Source organism: Pelodiscus sinensis, chromosome 11 (assembly GCF_052426305.1).
Source record: "Pelodiscus sinensis isolate ZL-2025 chromosome 11, ASM5242630v1, whole genome shotgun sequence".
Taxonomy (NCBI): Eukaryota; Metazoa; Chordata; order Testudines; family Trionychidae; genus Pelodiscus; species Pelodiscus sinensis.
In genome coordinates, this window is record NC_143062.1 from 51,452,271 (window position 1) to 51,477,860 (window position 25,590).

At 46.6% G+C, this 25,590-nt stretch overlaps 1 protein-coding gene across 6 annotated transcripts in view; it reads left to right on the forward strand.

Moving 5' to 3' along the window:
* The window catches only part of CFAP20DC (CFAP20 domain containing), a 215,555-nt gene that overhangs the window by 185,033 nt on the left and 4,932 nt on the right, over positions 1–25,590 (forward strand). For all 6 annotated transcript variants that reach the window (XM_075938429.2, XM_075938436.2, XM_075938433.2 and 3 more), the window contains one exon: positions 24,007–24,098. In XM_075938429.2, the coding sequence (XP_075794544.1) occupies positions 24,007–24,098 (92 nt within the window). The remainder of the gene's footprint in view (positions 1–24,006; positions 24,099–25,590) is intronic.

Genomic DNA, 25,590 nt, shown 5'->3' on the forward strand with positions numbered 1-25,590 from the left:
TAATGTGACAGCCAGGTGCTTCCAACTGCTAATTAAAGGCCCAGGAAAGGGGATGGGAAGGAATTAGCCATGTGTCCGTGCAGGTGTGTTTGCCATGAATGAAGCCTTAAAGCAGCTACTGAGCATGGTTTACAACTTGCACTCCTCCTAGTGTACAGAAATAGCAACTACTTCTCTGTCTCACCCCAGATGCTGTGCTAGCCCCTTGTTGGGGGGTGTTTCCGTATCAGCTTAGTTGCGACTCCAGCAATAAGTTGTTGGCTGAACACCCACTTAGAATTGTCTAAATCTCTGCAATAGCTCGTGCATTCTTAGAAAGAAACTGGGAAGGGAACGTTTGAAGAATGGTAGATTGCTGTGCTGTGTGGATTTGCAGGTGTGAGTGATAGCCAACATAACAGTATCGTAGCACAAGCTGTTTCTTTTTGAATAGTCATGGACAACTGAGGAGGAGGTACCAAGTGACTGGGGAAGAGTGTGAGAGATAATGATATTCGTAAAGTACGGAGAGCACAATCACAGCAGTTACTGTCTTGGAATTTATATTTTATCCTTCATAAAGTTAAGGAACGAGAGGTGAAAAGAAAACCGTTAAAAGATAACGACACTGAGAGCAGTAAACAGGGCTAAAGCTAGACTCAGTTCTTCTTCGAGTGATGGCTCGTGTGCAATCCAGTATGCGCGCGCGCTACATGCATGGTTGCTGGAAGGTTTTCCTTAGGGGCACCTTTTGGGTCGGTTGTAAAGCCTCCTGGTGAGGTGCCTCCATGGCACCGTCTATAGCTCCCTTCCAACCCACCACCTCATCAGTTCCTTCTTACCGCCAGCGACAGTTGTCGGAGCTCCTGACCTCTTGCTCTGCAAGTCATCCCTCACCTTTTAGATCGTTTTATTTTACCCCATTAGATTAGGAGTAGCAGTTGTACTTAGTACATTTCCTGAGGAGTTCAGGGCAGAGGCTTCGGTATTTCCTTATTCCCAAGACCAAAGGGGAGCAAAGACCCACCCTGGATCTATGAAACTCGAATGCATTCTCAAAGAAGCTCAGTTTGTAGTCAGAGACCTGCACTGTCAGATCACCCTGCCACGTTCCATCTCGCCACAGGCCCACGTGTGTTCCCAGAGTGGCAGCCCGCCTGCTCAGGAGCCAAGAACGGGTCTTCTCTCACGTGGACTGGGTCATCATGGGCAGTTCCCAAGAGCAGGTTCTGGAGCACGTGGCACTGGTGCAAACCACCCTCTCCAACCTGGGACTCATTCTACATGCAGCCAGGTGCACACTGGGCCCGACACAAAGGATAGAGTCTCCTGGAGCCCACGCTGGCAAGAGCCTCCCTGCCCGAGGCACGTTGCGAGGCCATGGCCAGAGGTGTCCTACCACTGTGGTGTGAAAGTGCATGAGACTTCTGGGCCACATGGCAGCCTGCTCTCACGTGCTGCAGCATTCCAGGTTGCACCGTCGCCCCCTGCAGGCCTGGTTAGTGACAGTGTTTAGGCTTTCTCAGGACTCTAGATAGGACGGTCACGCAGGCCCGGTGTGCAGGGTACCTTTGCCAAGCTCCAGTCCACCATCTCTCTAGTCACAGACACATCAGGCCTGGGGGTTATGGTCTCAGCTGTAGCTACCCATCAACTGTCCGAGAGCACAGAGCTGCCTGCCAGGCATTTTAGCACCAGCTACAAGACAAGTACACGTTGGTACCACAGCGATGTTCCATCTCAACAGACAGGGCGGCAGGTAGCCCTGCTGGGGGTGGAGGTGGGGGACCTGGCCAGGGAGCAGGAGCTGGCTGGGGTCTCGGTGGGTGTTTGTGTGGGGGGGGGAAGGGCTTCCCCAATGCCAGGAAGCTCTCTGACTTTGGAACTTCTATGTAACCCTTCACATACAGCTGTGAGCCACAGACCTTCTGGACCTTCTTGGATCGCCTCAGCAACTCACTCAGGGCTCATGAGTTGTCCATCGGAGTGGACTCTGCCTGTCCATTTTCCAAAGGCAGAGTCATCCCCATGTCAGCCTCTTTGCAGCCCAACACAACAGGTGGTGCAGCCAGTTCTGCTCCTTTCAGAACCAGAGCCACAGCTCCATCGCGGATGCCTTTGCTCATGCCACCTTCTGCATGTGTTCCCACCCTTCCCACTGATCCTCTTCAGAGTCCGACAGGACAAAGTGTCAGTCATCCTCATAGCACCAGCATGGCCCAGCCAGTTCTGGTTCACCACACTGCTGGACCTCTCAGCGGACAGGCCCATGACCCTCCCTCTGCTCCCAGACCTCATGGCCAGCTGCAGCGCACCAGCCTGGGGTCCCTCCACCTTACCGCATGAAAACTCCATGCTTGAATTGGCGTAGGACGCAGTGTTCCAGCTCAGTTAAGAAAGTCCTATTGGGCAGCCGTAAACCCTCTCTCGCACAACTTACCTGGCAAGGTGGAACTGTCTTTCCTTTGCAATTTGGTCTCTATGAAGAGGCGCTTCCCTACAGCAAGCTTCTAGCCCCTCTGTACTTGATTTATCTTTTGCACTTGAACACCAGATCCTCGATTGAGTTCCATCGAGTAGCCATCAAAGAACAACAGCTGTGCGAGGTAGGCATTACATCCCAGTGCCGGGAGCAGATCTCTCTTTAGCAGCCCCATGGCAGCATGCTTTCTTAAAGGTTTGGACAGACTAAGCCCTTGGGTGAGACACCTTAGCCCGGTCCTTTCCAAGCTCGTGGGACACCCACTTGAGCCCCTCTTGATCTGTCCATTTGTCCTACCTTTCTACAAGGTGGCCTTCTGGGTAGCATAACCTTGGCCAGATGGGCGTCAGAGTTGCAAGCCCTCACCTCGCAGCCCCCTACACTGTCTTTTACAAGGACAAGATACAACCATTCCTGCATTTTCCCCTGAACCAGGATATTTTTCTGCCCGTGCTCTTCCCAAAACCCCAAGCCAGCAGTAAAGAGGGCGCATTGCACTCACTGGGTATGAAACTAGCCCTGACCTTTGACACGGGATGCACCAAGCTGTTTCACAGAGCACCACAGCTCTTTGTCGCTAGGGCCAATAGGAGGGAGGACTCCCAATTCCATCCCAGCGTATCCGTCCTGGATCGTGTCACGTATCAGAACCTGCTGTGACCTCGTGTGGCTAGAGGATCACGTCGCTGCTCTGCAGATGTCCAGTGTTAACGTCCCTCTCCGCCAGAGCGCAGGCATCATCTGTAGGGTTCCTTGCGTAGGTTCCGATGCAGGACATCTGTAGACCAGCCATGTGCTCCTATAGCCACAGCTCTACATCCCACTCCGCAGGCATGGGCTGACACAGCCTTGGGCCGGGCAGTTCTGCAGTCAGCGACTGGCTGAGAGCCGGCCCCTCCTCCGTACAAACTTCTTGGAAGTCACACACTGGAACGCACAGGAGCAGTCGCTTGAAGAAAAGACCGTTGCCTGCCTCTTGTAACTTGTTCTTTGAGAAGTGTTGCTTGTGCCCATTCCAAGCCTGTCTGTCCCCCATCAGGATACTCTGGCAAGTAGGAACTGAGTAGACGGCATGTCGGCAGGTAGATGTATACAGCACCATGAAGCACCACCCAAGGGGCTCCACAGCCAACCTGAGAGGTAGTGCGAGGAGAAACCTTCTAGTGACCATGCCCGCGGCATGCGCACACCTATTGGAATGAACATCAGCAACACATCTCGAAAGACAACAGCTACGAGAGGTAGGGAACCGTCTTTCTCCACAGAGCCACCCCCAACCTCGGTATAGACACACCAGCCAGCCCCAGACTGTGCTCCTCTGGGGTTCCAGAGCCTGCTAGCACAGTGAGCCGGGGTGGCTGGGGCCAGGGCCAGGATCACCTGGAGATGTGCTGGATTCCAAGCCTCGCTCAGACAGGTGCCATAAGGGGACAACTGTGGCATCCTGGCTGGATTTTAAAGTCGCGCTCAGCCCAAAGGAGAAGGCAGTGGCGTTGCTGCCACTACCCTCACCGAGGAGAGACTTCTTCCTCTAGAGTCGAGGGCTGCAAATGGACACCTACCCCAACTGCAGCAGGTCCCACTTCATCCTCCATCGACTGGCCTGGCACGGAAGGCGTGAAAGTGTTATTAAAGGAAACGCTCTGTACAGTGATCTGTTGTGCAGCCTTCCAGGCGCTGCAGGGCTGTGAACCCTGGACCCGCTCTCAAGAAGGCCTGTGGGCCATGCTCTAGGCATTGCACGGACTGACTTTTTGAAGTTTCTACACGTTCTTTTCAGAACATCCCTCCTTTCCAAAAAGAGCTGACGTTCTGCCTTTTGTTTATTAGAGTTGAAAATGATTGCTGCAAAGACTGGCTCTGCCTGGGACGCACCAGATGTCACAATATTGGCATGGTGGCATAGGAGGCTCTTCCCAAGCCACCTCCTGAAATTTATGCACTGAAGTTCAAGCAGCTGGTTTCCCAAGTAACTGCATAAACAAGCTAAGACGGGACATAAATATTTCAGCACTTAAGCTGGGCTTCCTGTAAGAAGGAACATATTTTATACCTCAGTCATTTCATGCAAATGATGCTCAGCCAGATTTTCACTCCGGCGTCAGCTGGGATTGGGACTTTGCACCTGTCCTAAATAAATAAATAAATGTAGCCGCAATAAACTGTGGGCACAGCTATTTGTAGTTCGCCGTCTACCTGCTGTGGCTTGGGAACATGAAAGCCAGCATGAAAGGCCAACACCTAAAATCTGACCCAGGCTGTGCGGGAGTTCTCTGGCCATGTTGTGTGCTGTTCCCGGACACCGGGGTGTGGTGACTGGTGGCTGGTCCGCACCAGTGAGTTATGGGCATCGCACCTTGAAAAAGCATTTATGGTAAAAAGCAGAGCAAAGGCTGGAATGTTAGAAAGCCAGGAGCGTAGGAGTGAAGGATGCGTGTCTCGGGCCAGGCCCTCGGGCTCCCTCAGATAACTAGCTACCCCAGCATTCACACTGTCCCGGTGTTGGCCAAACAAGTGCATCTTCATCCCAATAAATCTGCAAGGGTTAGGAAGTGGGTTCATCCCCAAAAGCCTAAACAGAATAGTCAGTCTCCCAAAGACCCTACTTAAGCTATTTGGGGACGGTGGAGGAGCTAACAACTGTCCCCAGATGTGTTGGGATCTGCTGAGGTTAGTAAGGCTCCCACGGAGTTGGAGTGACTTTGAAGGGCACTTCCATGCCCCCTTAAGGCTTAGGGGCAAGGGTGAGGGCTCTGACCCCTAAAGATCCCCAACAAGTCCAGTAGAGTCTGCAGGAGGAACTGGAACACTCAGCTCTCTCTCTTCCCTCCCCCCCCCTCCACCCCCCCCCCCCCCTCCGCCTTCACTGCACTCCTGCCTTCTCCACACCCCATCTCTTCCCACTCAAGCTCCATCTTCTCACCAGCTGCTGGTCGATCTCCATGTGGAGAGCTGCTATGGAAAATAACTCAGTTGTAATTATTCTGTTTTCTTTACAGTATTCATTCCACCCCTCAGCTGTGAGCGGATAAAAGCACAGCAACTGGCTGGGTAAAATCAGCAGCAGTTGCATTGCACCTACTGTCTGTTTCCTCTCCCCTAGCCTGTCTCGTTTTTCTTTGGACTTTACTGTTTACAAAAAAAAAAAAAAAAGAACTCACCAAAGTCCTGAAGAGCATATAAAATATTGATTAAAATACCTAAATGGAAATGGATGATGCTATCCAGGCCAGCATTTCATGGTTTTATCTCTAAAGAGTGGGATTTCTGTGCTGTGGTTTAAATCCTTTATGGCGTTGCCACTTGAGGTTGTGATATAAGCCCCTTTGTATCTATACCTGGCTGATAAGGGCCTGCCGCCTTTGACAAATGATTAATAGCCACTGACCTCCAATCCCATTGGTTCAGTAGAGGCTGACTGAAGCAAGCTGTCTTGTCATCGGAACCTACGTGTATTACATTGGGCTGATTGGGATGTTGTCGTTTTTCTTTCCTTTATAATCTCTGGTATTTTCTTTAGCCAGTTAAGTGTGATGTTTTCTCTCTATTTTGGTGACTGAATCTTTTCAAACAGAAACCAATAACTGTGCAAATCAATAAATTACCAAACAGAGGTTACGCAGTATATCAGATTACATTGTTTAATGTTATAATAAAATCTCAATTGATTTGAAATTTGTACCATCCATGATTACTTTTTGTTTCAGTGACTTACAAATCAGAACATTTTAAGAGATTAACGACTTCAAAAGATTAGAAAAAAGTTTGTGCTTCTTCCCGAACATAGGAAAATCAAAATCTTTTATAATTACTTAATCACAGCATGTGATTTTCTAATTTTTGTTATATCTGTCTGCAGTGGTTGGGTAATGAATCATAAAAATGGATAAGCTGCTTTTTTGTATAAATGAATTCATTTTTTAGCTTAGTTTCACCCTTGAGGCCCGGAGGCTCAAATAAATGTATGAGGAAATCTTAACTAGAGAAACTTTTTAAAGGAAACCTACTTGCTTGCTCACTCCACCATACACTTAGGGTGCATTTTCACTGCAGGGCTTAACTTGATATAAGCTTTGCAAATTGAGCAACATCAGTTGCGTTTCTTATTTCGAAATAACCTATTGCTAAAGAGGGAGCATCTACACAGCACTTATTTTGAAACAGAGCACTCTTCCTCCGACTTCCCTTATTCCTTGTACAATGACGGTTACAGGAATCGGAGTAAGAAATCCTTCAGCTTGACAGGATTTTGACACTATTTTGAAATAACTGCCTGCTGTGTAGACGCAGACTAAGTTATTTTGGAATAGTGTTATAGTGTAGACATACCCTTAGTTAAATTAAGGGGACACTCCACCAACTGTCGAGGAAGAACAATGAAAGTGAAAGAAAACACGGTTCTTTCGGGGGGGGGAAAAACCCTTTTTCGAAAGATCCTGTACTCCGGGAGGATTTTTTTCGAAAGAACCGCGTCTAGACAGTGGTTTTACTTTCAAAATTACACGTGAGCAGAGAAGTGGATGTAAAGTAAAGCTGGAAACCAGACTCTCTGCATGCATTACTCCTGCCCACCTCTGTTTAGCATAAGCAAGCATCTGGCTTCTTCTCATTTTCCTTTAACTAAATCTCCTTGGTACAGAGTTCTCCCCAGAACTCCTCATTTCCACAAGCACTCAACATTCGCCCTTATCAGGCAATCTGACATTTATAATAGAGGTGCAAGATTCTGCTGCATGGATGTAACTCTGTGCTGCATTGTCAGGAATGCATTAACAGGTGTGTTGTGAGCAAGACACGAGCCGTCATTCTTCCGCTCTACTCTGCGCTAGTTAGGCCTCAGTTGGAGGATTGTGTCCAGTTCTGGGCACCGCATTTCAAGAAAGATGTGGAGAAATTGGAGAGGGTCCAGAGAAGAGCAACGAGAATGATTTAAGGTCTAGAGAACATGACCTATGGAGGAAGGCTGAAAGAACTGGGTTTGTTTAGTTTAGAAAAGAGAAGACTGAGGGGGGACATGATAGCGGTTTTCAGGTATCTGAAAGGGTGTCATAAGGAGGAAGGAGAAAACTTGTTCATCTTGGCCTCTGGGGATAGAACAAGAAGCAATGGGCTTAAACTGCAGCAAGGGAGGTTTAGGTTGGACATTAGGAAAAAGTTCCTAACTGTCAGGGTAGGCAAACACTGGAATAAATTGTCCAGGGAGGTTGTGGAATCTCCATCTCTGGAGATATTTAAGAGTAGGTTAGAGAAATGTCTATCAGGGATGGTCTAGACAGTATTTGGTCCTGCCGTGAGGGCAGGGGACTGGACTTGATGACCTCTCGAGGCCCTTCCAGTCCTAGTATTCTATGATTCTATGAAAGTAAAACCTAGGAGCTCATTCAGTGCTCATTTCATTTGCCCCCGCTAATGAAAACCAAACAGACCAGTTCCTCATGTCAGATTCATGCTTTTGGATTATACCTTTAACCTTGCTATGTTATTCAAACCTCCTGAAAATACAGTTCAGTCACAAAAGGAGTGTACCTATATCTTTGCACGACAACAGACCTTCACTAATCTGCACACTGTCGAATTCGCACATAAACTATGGCTGTCGCACTCTCTTCCAAGCATAGATTAAATAGCAAAGTAGCTCAAGGTTGAAAGTGTACGTTAAAAAAATGAATTCAGCAATACAATCAAAGAAGCATATTCATTTTTATGATTCATTACAAGAGCAAAGTCATGCAACTTCATTGCTTTTACCAAACAGACAACATTACATTATGAAGTATTATAAAACTACATTGCAGCTGTCAGAATAAGTGAACAGGGATAATGTATCACAAAATGTACTTTGCTTTTTCATTAGGCTTGTTCACTTACTCACTCATTCACAAAATTCAGTAATTTATGGTGGGTCTCCCAGTCGTTAATCTGAATTAGTGACGTTCTGCTGCACTTGTCAGGTCACAATATGCGCCCAAGGTACCATGACAATAAATGTGAGCTACACACAATACACCTTATTAAAACTCGCTTAGAAACTCCACAGTGCTGGCGGAACAGCTGGCTCCAAAGGGGCCCTCAAGGGCTTGGTGACCTACAGGTAGAGACTATGTGAGGGCATCCTGGTGAAAAGCACATGGCTCCCCCACTCTCTGAGTCCATACACTGAGGCTTCTGCTTCCCCTGCTGCTCTGGGAGGTTTGACCACAATTTGTGAGGCTCCCTCAGCTGGAATCTTTGAGTTTTCTCTCCCACACGCCGAGCAAGCCCCTGGGTGTTGCTTCCAGCCTTTTCGTAGCTGACTCCCTGGTCATTTCACACGCCTGTACACAACTGCCTGCTTCCTAACAGCGGCCCTTGGACTTGTCCTACCCTGCTGCACAGACCTTGGCCCTGATTACGGGTTGGATCCATTGTGCTGCCTCAGTGGCTATTTGCCCCACTGAGGAAGCCCACCCCCCCCCCCCAGCTTGAGGGAAAATAGCCAGTGGGATGCATATACCTGAGCAAGGGGCTCACCTGTCTCCTGGCAGCCCAAGCAGGCAGTAGACTCCAAGGGGGCATGATCCTGAGCTCAGAGGCCCCCAGAGTCCAAGCTCTTAAGTCTCTACCCCTTTCCCTGCTTCTGCCATTCTGGAATCAGCCTCATTTCTGTCCCTTCACCTCACTGCCCAGGGCTGGGGAAATGCCTTTCTCTTGAGCAGTGCCTGGCTAGACATGCTTTTCTCTGCCCCTGCTGCTAAGCCATTTCTCAGAGATGCACCTTGGAATGCAGCATCTCCCTTGCTGGGGCCTCGTCAGCTCCTTGTCCCTCCGCTCCTTCGTATTCCCGCTGCGACAGATCCGGACACAGTCGATCTGTCTGCCGGATGCTGTCACAGTGAAGCTGCTCTTTCGGTAACTAGTTCTACTCCAAGCAGCTCGCTCGTCGGGCATGTCTGCACCAGGAAATTGTTTTGAAATCACTCATTTCAAAATGCTAACTCCCGAACTAGCGATTTCAAAATGAGCATATTACCCAAGGAAAGCAGGAGTACAGATTTCAAAATAACCAGCCCCTATTTCAAAATAACAGGCCTGGTTGTGTGGACGCTCTGCTTTTTACTTGGAAATAACGCCCTAGTGCAGACCAGAGCTTATACATTAGCCTCTTTTATTGTGCCATGATGATAGTGGCGGTTTAAGCTAGCTTGGTGTCAACACAGCAAGCTGGAGAGCTAGAGATCCAGAGTAGGTTGAGGAGTATTTCCCGGGGCATTGTAAAGCCAGTGATGTTGTCACGTTGGCTGAGCATTGTATACAGACATCTTTCCAGAAAACAGAAACCCTTGTTACCCTGGCAACATCAAGGGTCTCGGAGGTGTCTGGGTGGGATTCATGGATCTCTGAAACTCCATTGAAGCAGACGGCCAGGCAGACAAAGCAGAGAAGGAGTTTACTTATATTCTGATCCTGAAGTTGCCTCTGCACAGGTATAGGCGCCAGAGACCTTTGGGGCCTACCTTCCTCTTTCTAGGGTGAGGTCAGGCAGCCCCACATAGCTTCCAAAATTCACCTTCCTTTTTGAAAAAACATTCGTTTTTAGCATTTTCTGTCTTTTTTACAATATGGTAAATTATGCATTTGCTTTGCCACGCAAGAACAAGCAAGTTTATAACTCAGCATTCTTTTGTGGCCAGCCTATTGTTATGGAAAAAACAAGCGACTTTTAAAAGCAGATTACACTGCAAAAGCATAGTGTTTGCTACATTCATGATGAAGTTTATCATTTCATATTATTGTTATATCCGCATAAAGCCAGGTCAGTGGAATTATATGTCAAAAGTCCATTGTTGTCTTGACTGCATGTGTTTGAATGATTCCTTTCACAGAGAAGGAAAAGTCATTTTCAGGTTTTGTTTTCAGCAGCACAACACTAATTTGATTATATTAATGTTCAAGTTATTCTTTCCCTCAGCTGTACTTGACCATTGATTTTTTAAAAGGCCCTCGCTCCCTCGTCATCCATTAAGGACAAATGGGATATGTTCTGTGGCAGAGACTGCTGGGGGCTTGCCTGTGTGAGACAGCAAACGAAGTGAGCCGTGACAAAGCTAGTTAGAAGCAGCTTCAGGTGTATTATGAATGGATGAAGCATTAAAACAGAATTCTGAAAATGAAGGGTTCAACTTTTTAGCTTTATAACCCCCCCACACACACATACACACACACACTAATTAACACTTTGTTAAATGTTTGGGCATTTAAGTGAATGCAAGTGATGACAGTGGATAATTGATATGTTTTATTATCATCTATTTGACTGAGATTAAATGTGAATATATAGGAATTTTGCCAAGTCACTTATTTCCCTGTACAGATTCCTTACTGCAACTTATACAGCCAATACACTGATAAACAAATTAATCAAAGTTAAGAAAGAAGAAAAGACATAATATTTTAGTTAAATTAGGCAATAAAACGTTGTTTTTCTCGGTTAACATGATTTATAATGACAAAAGAGCAGTGAACACCAAGTTTGAAAGCTAGCCAACAAGTCAACAGCATAATACAATGGAAGTGTAATCTTTAAGTAGAATTGCAATTTAGCTACTACTGAATATAAACCATGATGAAAATTGTGGGTACTTCCTTAAGGAAGAGCTGACCACCAAATGGCATGATCTGCTATCTATGAAATGATTAACTTGCAAGTCAAGTCTTGTGCTATGGTTTTTAGACGGCTGTAATTGAATATACCTGTGTTCTTTATATTTCTAGTAAACTACTAGAATATATTCTTCAACTGCTGACATGAAAGAAAATCCTTAGCTGAATAGGCTAGATTCTCAGCTGCTGTATGCTGACTGATTTCAGCGTGCCTAGGCTACTCACAGTGTTTACTCCCTCTGAGGATATGGTGCAATGTGTAGAATTCATGACTGCTCTCTTGACCTGAGTCAGCTTCCATAGAAGCCAAGGGAAAGATACTTTAATGGGAACTGAATTGGGATTTCCATGTCAATCTCACTTGTACTTTTAGTGCCCTCGTCTTTAATTATTCATTCATTAAATATTAAACTAGTCAAATTTAAAAATAAAATCTCTCTGCTCTCTTCAGGAGTGGTGAGTATGTAGTCAGGCTGTGTAACACACTGACAATATCCTGCAATAACCCAAACAAACCTTATGGAATTTAGATAAACTTTATTGAATTAAATTAAACCTTATTGAATTAGTGTTAATGCCTTTGGGGTCCATCGCATTAAAAATGCAATTGTGTTCGTGGCATTGTATGTACCTTCTCCCCCCAGGAGCAGGGGGAATGCTAATGTACTTCTTCCGTTAACAAGGCTTCGAAGCCACCTCCTGGAGAGATGTGCATATACTAATTCAAACTGGATTCTCCGGGGACCAGCAGACAAAGAAAAGGTTTTTGGATAAATAGATGAATTTAAAACTGTCTCAGGGCCTTTTTTTCTTCATCTAGCAAACAGACAGGACCTCTGGTCCACAGAGGGCCCCAATCTTCAGAGTATAAGGACTGGGAGTTTCTTCTGAATTTGTGACCCCCAACAGGAACCCCCTGTAGGTAGGGAGGTTGACGGATTGATCCTACAAGAATCCATGTTAGGGCTGAGGCCAGTTCTGGTAAGCTTGTTAACTTGTGTGAAGCTTCTTTTGTTGTTTTTGATGTTTTCTGGTCGCACCTTTCACTTTAAGAATCAAGCAGGCTTCAGTAGGAAGTGCTGGGTGGTAACTTCTGTCTGTAGCGATTACACCTGTTAGCCCTTGCTAAAGATAAAGCCAGCAGGTGTCCTTGGGCAAGCCCTCTGTGATGGGGAATAGACCGTAAATGCAGGGAGCAGTGCTGCCTAGAGATACCCCGGGTCAGAAGGGAGAGGGACACAAGTGTCCACCCAAGGGAGGCAACAGCTGGGGCCCTGGAGCATGAGTTTGGGTAGCCTGTCTGGATCACTGAGGGGAGATACAGGCGGGACTATAACTTGCTGGATTCACTGGAGTGCAGGGGAGCCGGAAAGAGACGAGACCAAAAGCTTGTGACATTCTGTAAATCTGCTTGTGATTTTCTAACCCTCGGTGCTAGCGAAAGAGAAAGTTCCAGGAAGGCATACAGTAAATGAAGATATTATGTATTAGGGATGGAATGAATCTGTCACTTTGACGGATTGTGAGGCACAGAACAGATTAACAGATTACTCATAGTCAGAATGCAGCTCACTGTGAAAAATGTGCAGGAAATGATAAGTGTTGGTTTGTGCTGATTTAATGATATTTTAAAACTACAATAACACTCTAGGAGAGTAATAAAATATAGCTCATGGCTTGCATTTTTTAATCATAAACATATTGCCAGTTTGACCTTAAAATAATTGTAATATTTCTTTTTAAAATATATCTTCGAAGTCATGCAAACTTGCATTGCAAAATACAATTTAGACATGCCAGCATACGTATTTGAGTCTTGTTTAAGCATTCTATTAAAATGTGCACTTGAAAATCGTGAGTGTGTGTGTAAAAATACTATATATCTTTGTATGCAATGCACCCTATTATTCTTTGGCACGTTCTCTCTATTTTCCATCATCGAAATGTTGTTTTCTGACCTGGAGTTGAAGAAGAAATGAACAGTTATCTGAATTAGGAATTTGTTTATAAACTCTATTGAATTTCTCATGGATTTATAGCATTTTTGATGTAGGTAATTTTGAGACTGTTCAAATCACAAAACTGAAGTGGTTTTAGGAGGAGTAATGGACAGACAGTTTAAGACTAAGATGACTGCAACATTATTATAGCTAATGGCAGTAACTGAAATTTGATTTCAACATTTCGTATCCCCAGAACAGATATAAGATGAACCAGAAGTTGCATGCACAGCACAAGCATCTTTCTTGTTCATTGTTAATAGACTTTGGAGTTCCTAAAGAAACTGTAAAACTAGGTTGGAAGAGCATGTTTGTTTTTTATTAGAACTTTTACCAGGAACCAGTATGACTTCTCCAACTGCACATACATTATTCATTACAATGTAAAGTCACCCGAATGCTTACACACCTACTCACCATTATGCACATGAGTAGTCCCATTGAAGTAAATGGGACTGCTCACATCTCTAAAGCTCGGCATGCGTGCAAGAGTTCGCACAGCCAGGCCCTGTGTAATCTCTTACGCAAGCTCCAAAGTCTGTATGACCATTTTAAAATGGCTAGATCACCTTTTGTTCCTTTACATGCAGTACTGAGCGAATCTTTGATAGCTTTCAGTTCTCTGTAATGGCCATGAGACAGAGCCTGTCATCATCAAAACTAGGTTTAAGCAGGGTTGCCTTCTTGTCCCAATCCCGTTCTGCATCCGAGTAGTAGTCACTTGGGTCCTCGTTACAGATCACCTCCCCCGTGGAACTGACATTCCATACAGAATGGATGGGCAGCTCTCCACTCTGCAACGTCTCTGCTCCAAGCCTGAAGTCTTCAGGGCATCGGTTAGCGATCTTCACTGTGCTGATGACTTTGTCGCCCTCAGCCCGTGCTGGACTTACCAATGCCTAGGACTCTCACTCCGTATTGACCAGAGTTCTCTATCGACCTGCCTCGGGCCTTACACAGGAGTCACCATCGAGGGTCAGACTTTGGAGACAGTGTTCGAGTATTTTTGCTACTTCAGTAACTAACTTTCCCCAAACCACACAATCTACAGTGAGATCCAGCACAAGCACTCCCTTTGGGAAACTTCCCCTTCCTCTTTTCATGGGCTGTGACATACAGCAGGACACCCAGATCCGAGTCTGTAAGACAACCGTTGACCCTACCCTTCTTTAGGGATGCCAAACCTGGGTGATCTGTCGACAGCTCCTCAGGAGTCTAGAGCGGTACTACTAATGATGTCCTGGAAAATCCGTCCCATCAAGTGGCAAGATCACTATACTAACGCCCACATCCTAGCCAGGCCCACTGATGGGGGCAAAGAGGGCAACTGCCCTGGGGCCTGGTGATTCAAAGGGGCCTTGGGCCCCCAGCCAACACTACTGCTGGGCAGGTCTGAGGAGTGGGAGGTGGTGAAGTCTGAGTGGTGCGGAGGATGGGCTGCCTCCGGCCCCACCCCTTCTGCCTGGGGTCCTGCCCCTTCTGAGAGTGCGGAGCTGACCCCACACATACCTTGGCCAAGGGGCCAGCGAGTACGTTGGCTTCCCCGGTCATAGCTGAAGCCAATGTCACCAGCATCGAAGCAGTGATCCTCATGCACCGTGCTTGCAGGGCTGAGCATTGTGTGCCCATAGCAGACCCATGACTCCCCAGGCAAGCCCTCTGCTCTCAGCTCACCCATGGTCAGAGATCCTGTGGGGGCTTGAGGAAACTCTGCATCAGCACACTGAAAGCGTATCTTACAAACTGATGCGGCCATCACAAGCTGGGAGGAGCAAGCCGCCAACCAATCCCAATGACACCACATCCTCCATCAGGCAGTGGGCCACTGGGGGGAAGCACTTTGCCCTGAAAGCTGAAAAGAGCGAGATAAGGAAGGAAAAGGCAATAACTTTTTTCCCCTAGGAGGCAGCGGGCCTGCCATGATATGTTGGTTCCCTCCGGAGGGCAGATTTGCAGTTCCCAGAGCAGCCTCCTGAGTCGTCTCAGGAGCAGAGATCATCCTCGAATCGCCAATGAATGAATCACAATTAGTTGTTATGAAATATACAAGCAGATAAATATTATTCACCATGTCCAGACCAAAAAGCTAAACATTCTGACCCAGATTCTGGAAAGCAGTGGGCGTAGTCCTGGAATAAGTTTTTGCTCGTAGTGAGAAATGCCGGCATAATTTGGTCAATGTGGTTCTAGATACACTTAATCCAATTGAAACGTTACAGCATATACCAGGTCTTTTGGTGATACCACCCCAGAGGCATAGACATTTTGTTTCTGTGTTTCCTTAAAATATTTGTGTAGCTTTGGCCCACAAATCAGAGTGCTTTGACCTCACATGCAGTGAAATTATTCATTGCCAATAAGTTACTCAACAAATTCAGCCCTTTTCGTCTGCTTGTGACTCATTCACAAACCTGTCCTCATCTATTATTCCTACCTATTCACTGACTAGTGTAAGGAGTTAAATATCAGTTATTCCTACCTAGTCCTTTTCAACTTTTTCCTGTTCATTATGGTCAGTGTCTGATTGGTCACATAAGTCAAATATTTTTTCTGCTCCCTGATTGGGCAACTCAAACTCCGTGTGCAGAAGAATAATTAATAGCACATAATAGATAACATGCTTTCTGTTTTGACTTTGAGACAAATATCCTAAAATGTGTATAAAATTTAGGCTTTACAATAATTAGTCCAGCTTTCGAAATATCATTAAAATTAACAGCAGAACAAATATTCCATATTCATTTGCAATATATGTATTAATCTTAATTTTTCTGTTACTATTTGACTAGCTGAGCCTCAGCCTGGTCCATTATAAAAACAGATATAAATCTGTGAAAATCAGGGTGTACAGACATGGCAATCTGGGGGATCCATCTGTACGATTTATGAATTCGATGAGCTTCTTGGGATGATGTTGCTGTAATGGGGACTGCGTCTCTGCCTGCCTTGTACCCACCATTCCTGACAAGGGATAAGCATATTCCTTCCAAGTACAATGGTGGGTCATTAGAACTCAGCAACCGCATCATGTTGGGACAGTGAGGGCATGTCTACACTTACGAGAAGATCGATGTTCCAGAGATCACTCTTCTAGCATTCGATTTAGCAGGTCTAGTGTAGACCCCCTACATCAAGCGCTGAAGGCAGCCCTGCCAGCACCCGATCCTCCTCCTCCTGAGAGGAGTACGGGAAGCCAACAGGAGTGTGTGCTCCTGTCGACCTCCCGCTCTGTGGACGCAGCCGCTGCTTGGCTCAAAGTAAGCTGACTCCAGCTACGCATTTTGCATAGCTGGAGTGGCATACCCTAAGCTAATCTGCCTGGTCTAGTATAGACCAGGCCTGGTGAGCTGGAGCCTTGGAGAAGTTACTTCCTCCTGCTTGTCTGTCGGGAGCAGAGAGAGGAGGGTGGCAAGTTCCCAAGAAGAGCCGATATCGCAATTTCTCAGGTGATGGAATTGAGAGCAATGGGGTGAGAAGCCTGGGCAAAGTATCTGCGCTGCATGTTACACCCTGCATGTGCACTGGGGAGTTAACCTTTGGGCCCAGAAAGCTCGCCTAGGTGGAGTGCTGGGAGCGGCTGTGCATCAGCTACAGAGCGGTCAGTGATGGGCCAGGGGGGCTGCTAAACAGAGGGTGTGCCCCCAAGGGGGTGCTGAGAGCCCAGTCAGTGCTCAGTTCATATTCTGGAGGCGTAAAAGAAATAGGATCCAGCAGCTGGATCCCCGAATAGCAAACAGCCTGGTGAGCGTCCAGCGGGGAGAAAGCCCCTAAATCTGCCTGCAGTGCGTGAAATAGGCACCTGGTGGAGCCTGCCCACAGGCTCTGCGTGGGACTGTCACGTAACAGATCCCCGCCCGGTGGTGCACTTGGCCACACCGCCTGGACAAGCGCTCCCATTGCAAGACGGGGCCTGCAGTGCTCCTGAATTCTCCTGTTGCTAGCGTCCGCTTGTTAATGGTGACAGCCGCGCCGCGGGTCTGGCGAGCTGCACAGCATTGGTAAGGGCTCACAGGCGCACTTCCCTGCTAGGCAGGGTGTCGCAGAGATGAATCACGTTTGTCACATCGCTGTGACAGAGGCTGTTTACAGAAATACAAATGACTGTCTTCGCTTTTAAATGCTGCCCGACTGTCTTATGATCTTTCGATATATTATAATTACTTCCTGAATGTAGCACAGATTTTCTGATAGAAATATTGGAGGAAAAAAGAAATGAGATAGTAAAATTGTGTCATGAAGGCTATGATGTACCTGGACGTGAAAAATAAGGTACAGAATAACTGAGAATTTTAGTGCCCAAGTCAGTGCTAAAACTAACTTTGAATATTTATGAAAACTGCCTCTTCTGTGTCTTCACATAATGGGACTCTCAATGTCAGGGTGTACTATTTAGCATTCAGCTTTGTTATCAAGAAAGCCATAGCTGGTCCTAGCATATTGATTGTATTGATTACAGCTTGCGGCTTTGATAGTAGCATAAACAGAGAGTGTCTCTAATTAATAAAATGCTTGATTTGTTTTTCTGTTTTGAGGAGATAAACTGGTTTAAGAAATTTATCCTAAAAAAAAAAATCTTTCTTCGGTCAGTGTAAGATGAAGGATAAATGAGATACACGGCTGACCAGTCTACATTGCTGGGCATTCTAATTTACTTGTTCCCATAACACAAGAACAAGAGGTCACCAAATGAAAGTAATAGGTAGCATGTATAAAACAAAGAAAAGGAAGTTTTTCTTCATGCAGCACACGGTCAACCTGTGGAACTCCTTGCCAGAGGATGTTGTGAAGACCAAGACTTAAAGAGGATTCAGAAGAGAACTAGATACATTCATGGAGGTTAGGTCCATCAATGGTTATTAGCCAGGATGGGTAGGAATGGTGTCCTTTGCCTCTGTTTGTTGGAGGCTGGAAATGGATGACAGGAGAGGGATCACTTGATTCCCTGTTCTGTTCATTCCCTTGGGGCATCTGGCATTGGCCACTGTCGGAAAACAGGATACTGAGCTAAATGAACCTTTAGTCTGACTCAGTATGGCCATTCTTGTGTTACTTTCTTATGTTCTAATAGTCAGCCATTTGCTCGGTTTCTTATTTTATACAAAGGTATAAAATAGATTTCAACAAGGAATGTTATAAAAATTTGAGTTCATTTATACTCTTTTCCACTAACGCGCACATGCCATCTTAGGCGTTTCATTGAAAGCTGAGCTCCAAGAGGTTACACGTTTCATGTGTACCCAACACCTGTCTTGGCTGCTAGAGTAAAACATCTGACAATATTTCCATTAGAAACCTACTTTTTACAGGGTTATCCATCAGGTGCAAATCTTTGCTTTCTTCTGAAAACTGAGAGACAAGATCACAGCACAGAGATGAATTTTGTTTAACAGTTTTGGAAAATGTCGGGTTGGCCATTTTTATATGACGTGTGGAAATCTAAGATCTGTTTTTAACATGAATTTTGAGGCTTCAACTTTTAAAGTAACTTTTGGCCAACAAGAAATCCATCATATGAAGCTGAAAAGAAAGCATTTTTACAAGAGCCAAGATCTTGCTGTTTAAAACGGGCCATTGTACCAGCCTGGTATTATTAGGCATCTACTTTAGGTACTGTCCTTTAGATGAGACATGGTCTAGTCCTCTCTCTCTCTCTCTCTCTGGATCTGACCCACCACTCTTCTTTAAAGAGCTTGTGGTGGTTTTCCTGGTGCAAGGTATTAACACACATGCTGCAGCAAAACATGACACCAGGGCTACTCAACTTTGGAAGCCATGGGGGCCACAGTGATACTCACAGCACATGCCAAGGGCCTCAACTTAAGTGTGGTTGCATATGCATGCAAATAAATGCAAATAGCACACTGACGGCCATGAATACAAAGATTAAGGCAAGACTACACAACACACAGGCCCCATTTAAGTCATTTCTGCTGATATTAATACAATGCAACATTTACCTGAATTCCACCCCTATGACAGCACTTGCAATGAGCAATGACAGTCCAGGAATATAACTACTAAAACACATATGCATAGAAAACCGTTATATTGACTCGCCGTTGTGGAGTGTGTTCCCAGTGTTCCTGTGTTCAAAGGATCCCATCCGTGGGCCGCGTGTTGAGGAGCCCTGCATTATACTGTATATTAATTCCCCCTGTCATTTCTCTTGGCGCTTGTCGTCACGCAGCACCTGATGGGATTGGAGTGTGATTGCAAAGAGTCCAGTTAGCTGTCGTGATGCTGGACTGGGCCTGACCACAGAGCATGAACCAGGTCAAATTTCGATTAAATATCATGTCAGCTAATTCTGATTAAACACTGGTGCCAGCAGTAGCACAAAACTCAAGAACTTGCACTCAAGGTACATAACACCAGTAATGCAAATTACAGCAGATGAAGGGTTTTGCCTAGGACCCCATGCGTTCCAGTGCAGTTTCTGCCTGAGCTGGCATTCTCTGAAGCTCTGCACCTTGGGTGGAAGTGGCTCCTCCTTGGGGTGTGCTTGGAGGATTAGTGAGTGGAGGGATTGAGACACACAGCAATGGGCAGTCTGGAGGAGGTATACTGGTGACTGCCTGGCCTGCCCCTCGGCCACTGGCAAGGACTGGTGGGGAAGCTGTTGTCTGGCTGCAAGTGCAATGACAGTCTAAAAGAACATTTCGTAACTATTAAACCTATGGAAAATTCCCTCTCTCACTTTAAATCCTTCCTCGTACTCGGTGAAGTCCCGTCCCGGCAGTTGTGCTTTCTGAGGTGGAAAATTAGGTTTTTCTCACATTGGCTACAAAAGAGCAGGTGTGTCCCCAGATTCACCCCAGCTGGCGTGTACCTACCTGCAGCAAGACACTCTGGAAGCAGGAACGTGCACCGGCAGCCTAAGAACCAGCTGAGAGAAGGGAAGCAAAAGGCACGTTGTAGCAGCCCGAGCATCCAACAGAGCAGCTAGGTTTCTCTGTCCGAAATAGATCCTCCTTCGTGCCCTCCCAGAGCGGCATGGATTTGCAGACAACACTGTGAGCACCAGTCGCGTACGATGAGCAGATGGACCTGCCGTTGCTCAGGTCTTTAATGAAACATTTTTTAAAAGAAATGAAAAGCGGCCATGCTTCAGTTCAGGACTGTAGTTTTCAAAAATGAAGCCTCGGGTGAGGTTTCAGGGTGGAGAGGGGCAGGGGATGGGTGGCTTAGGGCAGAGGGTTGGGAGGTATTGGGGGGGGCTCCAGGTGGGGGGCCCAGGGCAGGGGATTCAGATGGTGGGGGCATAGAAGTCAAGGCAGGTGAGAGGTGCAGGACTCAGGGCAGGGGGCTAGGAGTGGGGGGCGGGGTTTATAGCGGCTGCCCATGGCAGCGAGGGTGGCGCTGCTCTCGCAGTGGCTCCTCCCAGGGAGCCGGGGCAGCGCTCCCCAGTCAGCGGCTCCTCCCGAGGGGCTGGGACTATGCTTCCCGGTGGGGGGGATCCAGGCCTCTGCCGGCTGGCCCCACCCTCCAGTTGCCTCCCCACACCTGCAGCTTTTCTGGGGAGGCAGCACTCTGGGGGCAACCCCCAGCCTGCTGCTGCCCCCCAGCCTGCTGCTGCTCCAGGGTGGCCTTGCCTGAGACAGCGGCCCCCTCATCCTGTAGCCTGTTGGGGGGGTGAAGCTCCATGGGCTGGCCCTGGTCTCCAACTGCCCCCCCGCCCTGCAGCTGGTCTGTGGAGATGGTGCTTTGGGTGCTACCCCCGCCACCAGTGGCTCCCCATCCTGCAATATCTTTGGGTGGATGCGCCAGGGACTGGCCCAGCTCTGGGGCCTGGTCCCTGCCTCCAGTGTCCCCCCTCTGGTGTGCAAGCTGTCGGGGGGGCTGAGGTTCCGGGGGCTGCCCCCTGGCCTGCAGCCCCCCTCCTCCCCGGTGGCCTGCAGGTTCTCTGTGGGGGGGTGGGCGGGCTCTGGAGTCTGTGCCCCCTTCTTTGCCCCTCCCTCCCCAGCTTACAGGCTCCATGTTTGAGGCAGGGATGCTACTTACCCAGTCTGGTGGCAGGCAAGAGGGCAAAGCCCCAGTCCTGCTGGCCACTGTCTTTGTGCTACAGCTGCCCCCAGTATCGCGTTCCTCCTCTCTGTGCCCCACCCTCTCATGTCCCTCTGCTCTCTGCCCCTCCCTTTCCCTGGCATGGAAACCAGCCCCATTCCTGGCACTTCCTGTTTTCCAGGTGCAACCAAACCCTGACCCTGGTTTTAAGTTCTGGAACAAACGGACTCACTGACAGACAGACGCACTCTAAAATACATAGAGATGTGCCAGACCATGGGCCCCAAGCTGGCAGAAGAAAGTAGTGAAAAGCCAGCACATCTGGCTGGCTTCATGAGCATTTCTGTAGCCAGGGGAATCCCCCTTAGCTGCTCTTACACCTCATCCTCTTGGCCTTCAGCATACGGGCATGCTAGGACATCCCCATGCCTGGCTGGTGGAGAGCCCTTTGGGTATTAGTTACAGCAGCCCTGAAACTGCTCTCATGTATACCAGAAACCCACCGCATCCTAAGCCGGCCCCCACATCAGGCAAAACAAGGCTGACATCTTTAAAGGCACCTTTGTCCTTTCCCTCTCTCCTCTGCCCCGTTCACTTTTGCCCTGACCACAGCTTGGTCCAGTGGGGGAATCTAGGTTTGTATTGGGACTCTGGAAACATGTCTTAGGCTATGTCTAAACTACAGAGTTTTTTTGGAAAAACTGCCATTTTTCCGGAAAAAACTCCAGTTACGTCCACACTGCAGTCACGTTCTTTTGAAAAAAATCAAAAGAACTCAGGGGTTTTTCCAACATTGGTAAGCCTATTGCTACGAGGAAGAAGCCTTTTTCCAAAAGAGCTCTTTCTCAAAAAGGCGCGTGTGAACAGGGAAGAGGGAGTTCTTTCGGAAGAAGAGGAAAGAGGAAAAAGCACAGTAATCACAGCTTAAGTGGGAGAGAGCGTTCATTCAGTGTGGATGCTGTCTTTTCAAAAAGCAGATTGCTTTTTCGATGCGCTTTGGCAGTGTGGACGCTGTCTTTCGGAAGACGTTTTTTCAGAAGATCTCTTCTGGAATAGCTTCTTCCGAAAGAAGCCTGCAGTCTAGATGTAGCTTTAGTCTAATAAGGTAGGATTGCTTACCCAGGTCTCCGTGTTCAATTGTCAGGGCTTTTGATGCATTTAAGGCGAGTTCATGGTTTATGTGGAAGTTTTGGCAAAGATCAGAGATTTTCCAGGAACACTGATGGGCGTATTTAGTTGTAGCTGGTTTCCCATATTGAAGCCTGGCTCCTGAGTGGTGCGCAAGAACTGCTTTGAGTCACAGTATAACGTGAAAGAACCACCCTAGTAACCTGAGTATGCAGATGCCTCTACTTCTGTTCAAGGCACTTGGTGGGAAAAGTCTGCAGCTCAGTCTACAGCCAACCCCCCACTCTCCCTAAAGGGCGGTTTTGTCCTGCACATCTGGAGTCTGATGCTCTCTGCCCTACCACATTCAACTGCAACCATCAAATACAGGGTCAGAAAATGGGGCCCAGTGTCTGAACACCTGGATTTCGTATGAACACATGAAACACGAGTTATTTCACAAAGCTTTAGAAAATCCACTGTGCTACAACCGCCTGCAAAGGACACGCTAGATACGGGGTAACTAAGCCATCCCTGGATCATCTGGCCAGACTCCCTTCTTAATTACAGAAGGCCACCAAATCTTGCTAGTTTCTGAAGCAAAACCCCTCCTGGACCCAGCTGCTGCAGTGGGGTTTTGCTTCAGAAACTAGCAAGAGTTGTCCTCTAACTCTATAGAGTCAGCCAAGAAAATGTGTTCTTAATGTAACTCAGTGGTTCTTTGTTTTGTGACAGCTATACGAAAAGGTGACCAGCGTCTGTGTGGTTGTTTTTATTGTTTGTATGCCAGTTGCCTCTAGGGGCTTCAGGTCCGTTGTGCTGACAAACACACAACCGAAAGATGGGCCCTGCCCAGAAAAGCGCACAGTCCAACTGTGATTGCGGCTCTTTCTCCCACAGCCATCAAGACTTCTGCTACTGCTGTGTCATTTTTGCATGTATACGTCTGGTATGAATTCTTTTTTTTTCTTTTTTCTTCCCGCCTCCCCCCCCCCTTTTTTTTTAACTACACTGAGCATTCTTCTTCCATATCCCTTTTGTTGGCTATATTCTGGAAATAATAATGCAATAAATAAAAACAAACGTTCCTTTGAAAATTAGACCAAAAGTGTATACGTGTGTAAATATGCGTAAGTATATAATTATGCAAGTATATTCATAGAATGAGCTAACTGTGTTGCAGTTTAATATAAACCAGTAATTTGCTGCCATGTAGGAAGTTTCAGTCTGCTATAATTAGAGAAATAAAATAAAATGTTATCCAAAAATGCTCCATTAGCATGATAGTCCATGAGCAGAAGTCTTTACAGATGTGGTGTTAACAATGTGTATTTGTTTGTGATTATCAAATTCCATTGTATAGCACGTTAACTGTGCTTATTGCATTAGGTTTGCTTTGGTAATTGTTGATAAGGTGTCTCAAAACGAAATACACATAAAATGGGCAAGTTTAAAATAGACGTGGGTTTTGTTGTTCTGTTATAGTCAAATGGCCGCATTCCGGCATATATTTACTTGAAGGAAAATTGCTTTGTGAGCTTTAGGGCTACTGTTGAACTCCTTGGAGACGTCTACCTTAGGAGCTATGTGTTTTGCTGCCAGACTTTGGGAGTCTGCTGCTGACTTTATTAAATGTGAAAAGCGTATAATTTGGTAACATTGTGAAATCTGGCTTTCTTCTGTTGCACCACACCTAAGATATTCATCAAACATTTTTATCCTACTTGCGAGATTTGGGGAGGAACAAAACAACTTTGTTCAGAATGACTGACATTTGAATTTGTCTTTTTTCAGGGACTGGTTAAGTGTGTTCAGCCCTCCCATAATTCTTCCAAGCCAAGAGCTAGCTCAGCATACTGACTCTTCAGCAAATCTACGTGTTCCAGGTAGGAATTTATACACATGAGAATATGTGACTGGCTTACTAATGGTCAGAAAGAAATATTGCTCAGTATTGCCCTTACGCTGCTGTTAAATGCTGACTTCCGCAAGGAAGTCCTCGTGGCCGTTTGGTTGCGCTCCCACGGAGGTAGATTCTGGTCAGACTCAAGTCTCCTGATTCTTACCTTCAGTTCAAACTAGTAGAGTCAGGCAGGAAACAGAGCTGTGTCTCCGGTAAGTGGAGAACGCCTTTGCTTAGTGAGTGTGGCCTGCTAATGCCGAGCAGTTTGGATTAGCCCTGGACGTCAGTGCAGCCTGTTCATTTGGAAAGAGGATGTTGCTGCTGGAGCAGAAGGAGGTAGGAATGGAGAGTCCATGTAGGGAGGAGTGTAGCCTTTACTCCTACAGATAATCGCTACCCGCCAGAACAGCTCCACTGACTGAAGCGGACCCACACTGATGTGCAAGCACTGCTCATGTAAGTGAAGAGTTCAGATCCTGTCCTAAAGGAAAGTTTGGTTTTGCTCTTGAGCATGGTTACATACTCCTGAGTCAACACCGAAAATGACAGCAGCACCCAGGTGCTAAGGTTCTTTGCTGGAGACAGGTCTGGCCCTAGAGCAAACGATGCACCGTTTCCCCCCTCCGTTTGTTAATCTTTTGAATACCGTTTTTTGTTTTTGTTTTTGCATTGTAGCCCGTTTCACAACTTTGCTGCCCAATTTGTATACATGATTTTTCCCTGTCATTGTAAGACAAGAAATGTGCATGCTAGGATCTGTAAAATTTGCCCCTTACTACAAACTAGATTGCAACTGAGCTTTTTGCATCCACTTCTGAGTCCCTGAAGACTCCTTCAGGGGCATCTTTTAATGGACAGTATTAGGAAGTGCAAAAGCCTTTGTTCTGCAGCCTTAGAAAGTCATCAACCATATTGTGTTAGGCACAGCCAAAGTAGCAGCAGTGTTCCTTTCATATTGTTGCATATATAGGGGTTTGACAGGTATTGCTGGCATCTTGTTAAGTAGGTCCTTGATTAGTAGCTACTTACACTTTTCAAATCTTAAAACACAAGTACAAGTAGAATAGAACAAGATTCACATTATCACAGCTGGGCTCTCACTTCATTCTTTTGTCCCACTGACTGACTAGCCATGCCCCCCCCCATAAATACCCACAAGGGCATGGCTGACAACAGTCTAGGAGGGTGAGGGAAACGTTATTCTCAGAAAGTCTGGAAGGCTCCATGATATTCTACAAAGCTCCAGAATGTTCTAGGAAGTTAGAGAAAAAATGAATCTGCATAGGGAATATCTGAAACATTTTACTTCAAACATTCTATTTTCCTTTTTGTTTCTAACACCAAAAATGGCACCTGACCCTGACACCCCTAAATCTGGCTCTGGCTAGAAGATGACAAAGAATGTGTCTTGAAACAGCAGTGAACAACAATAGAATTAAAATAAATGCATCTTTTCCTACAAAGGTCCTTTTTTT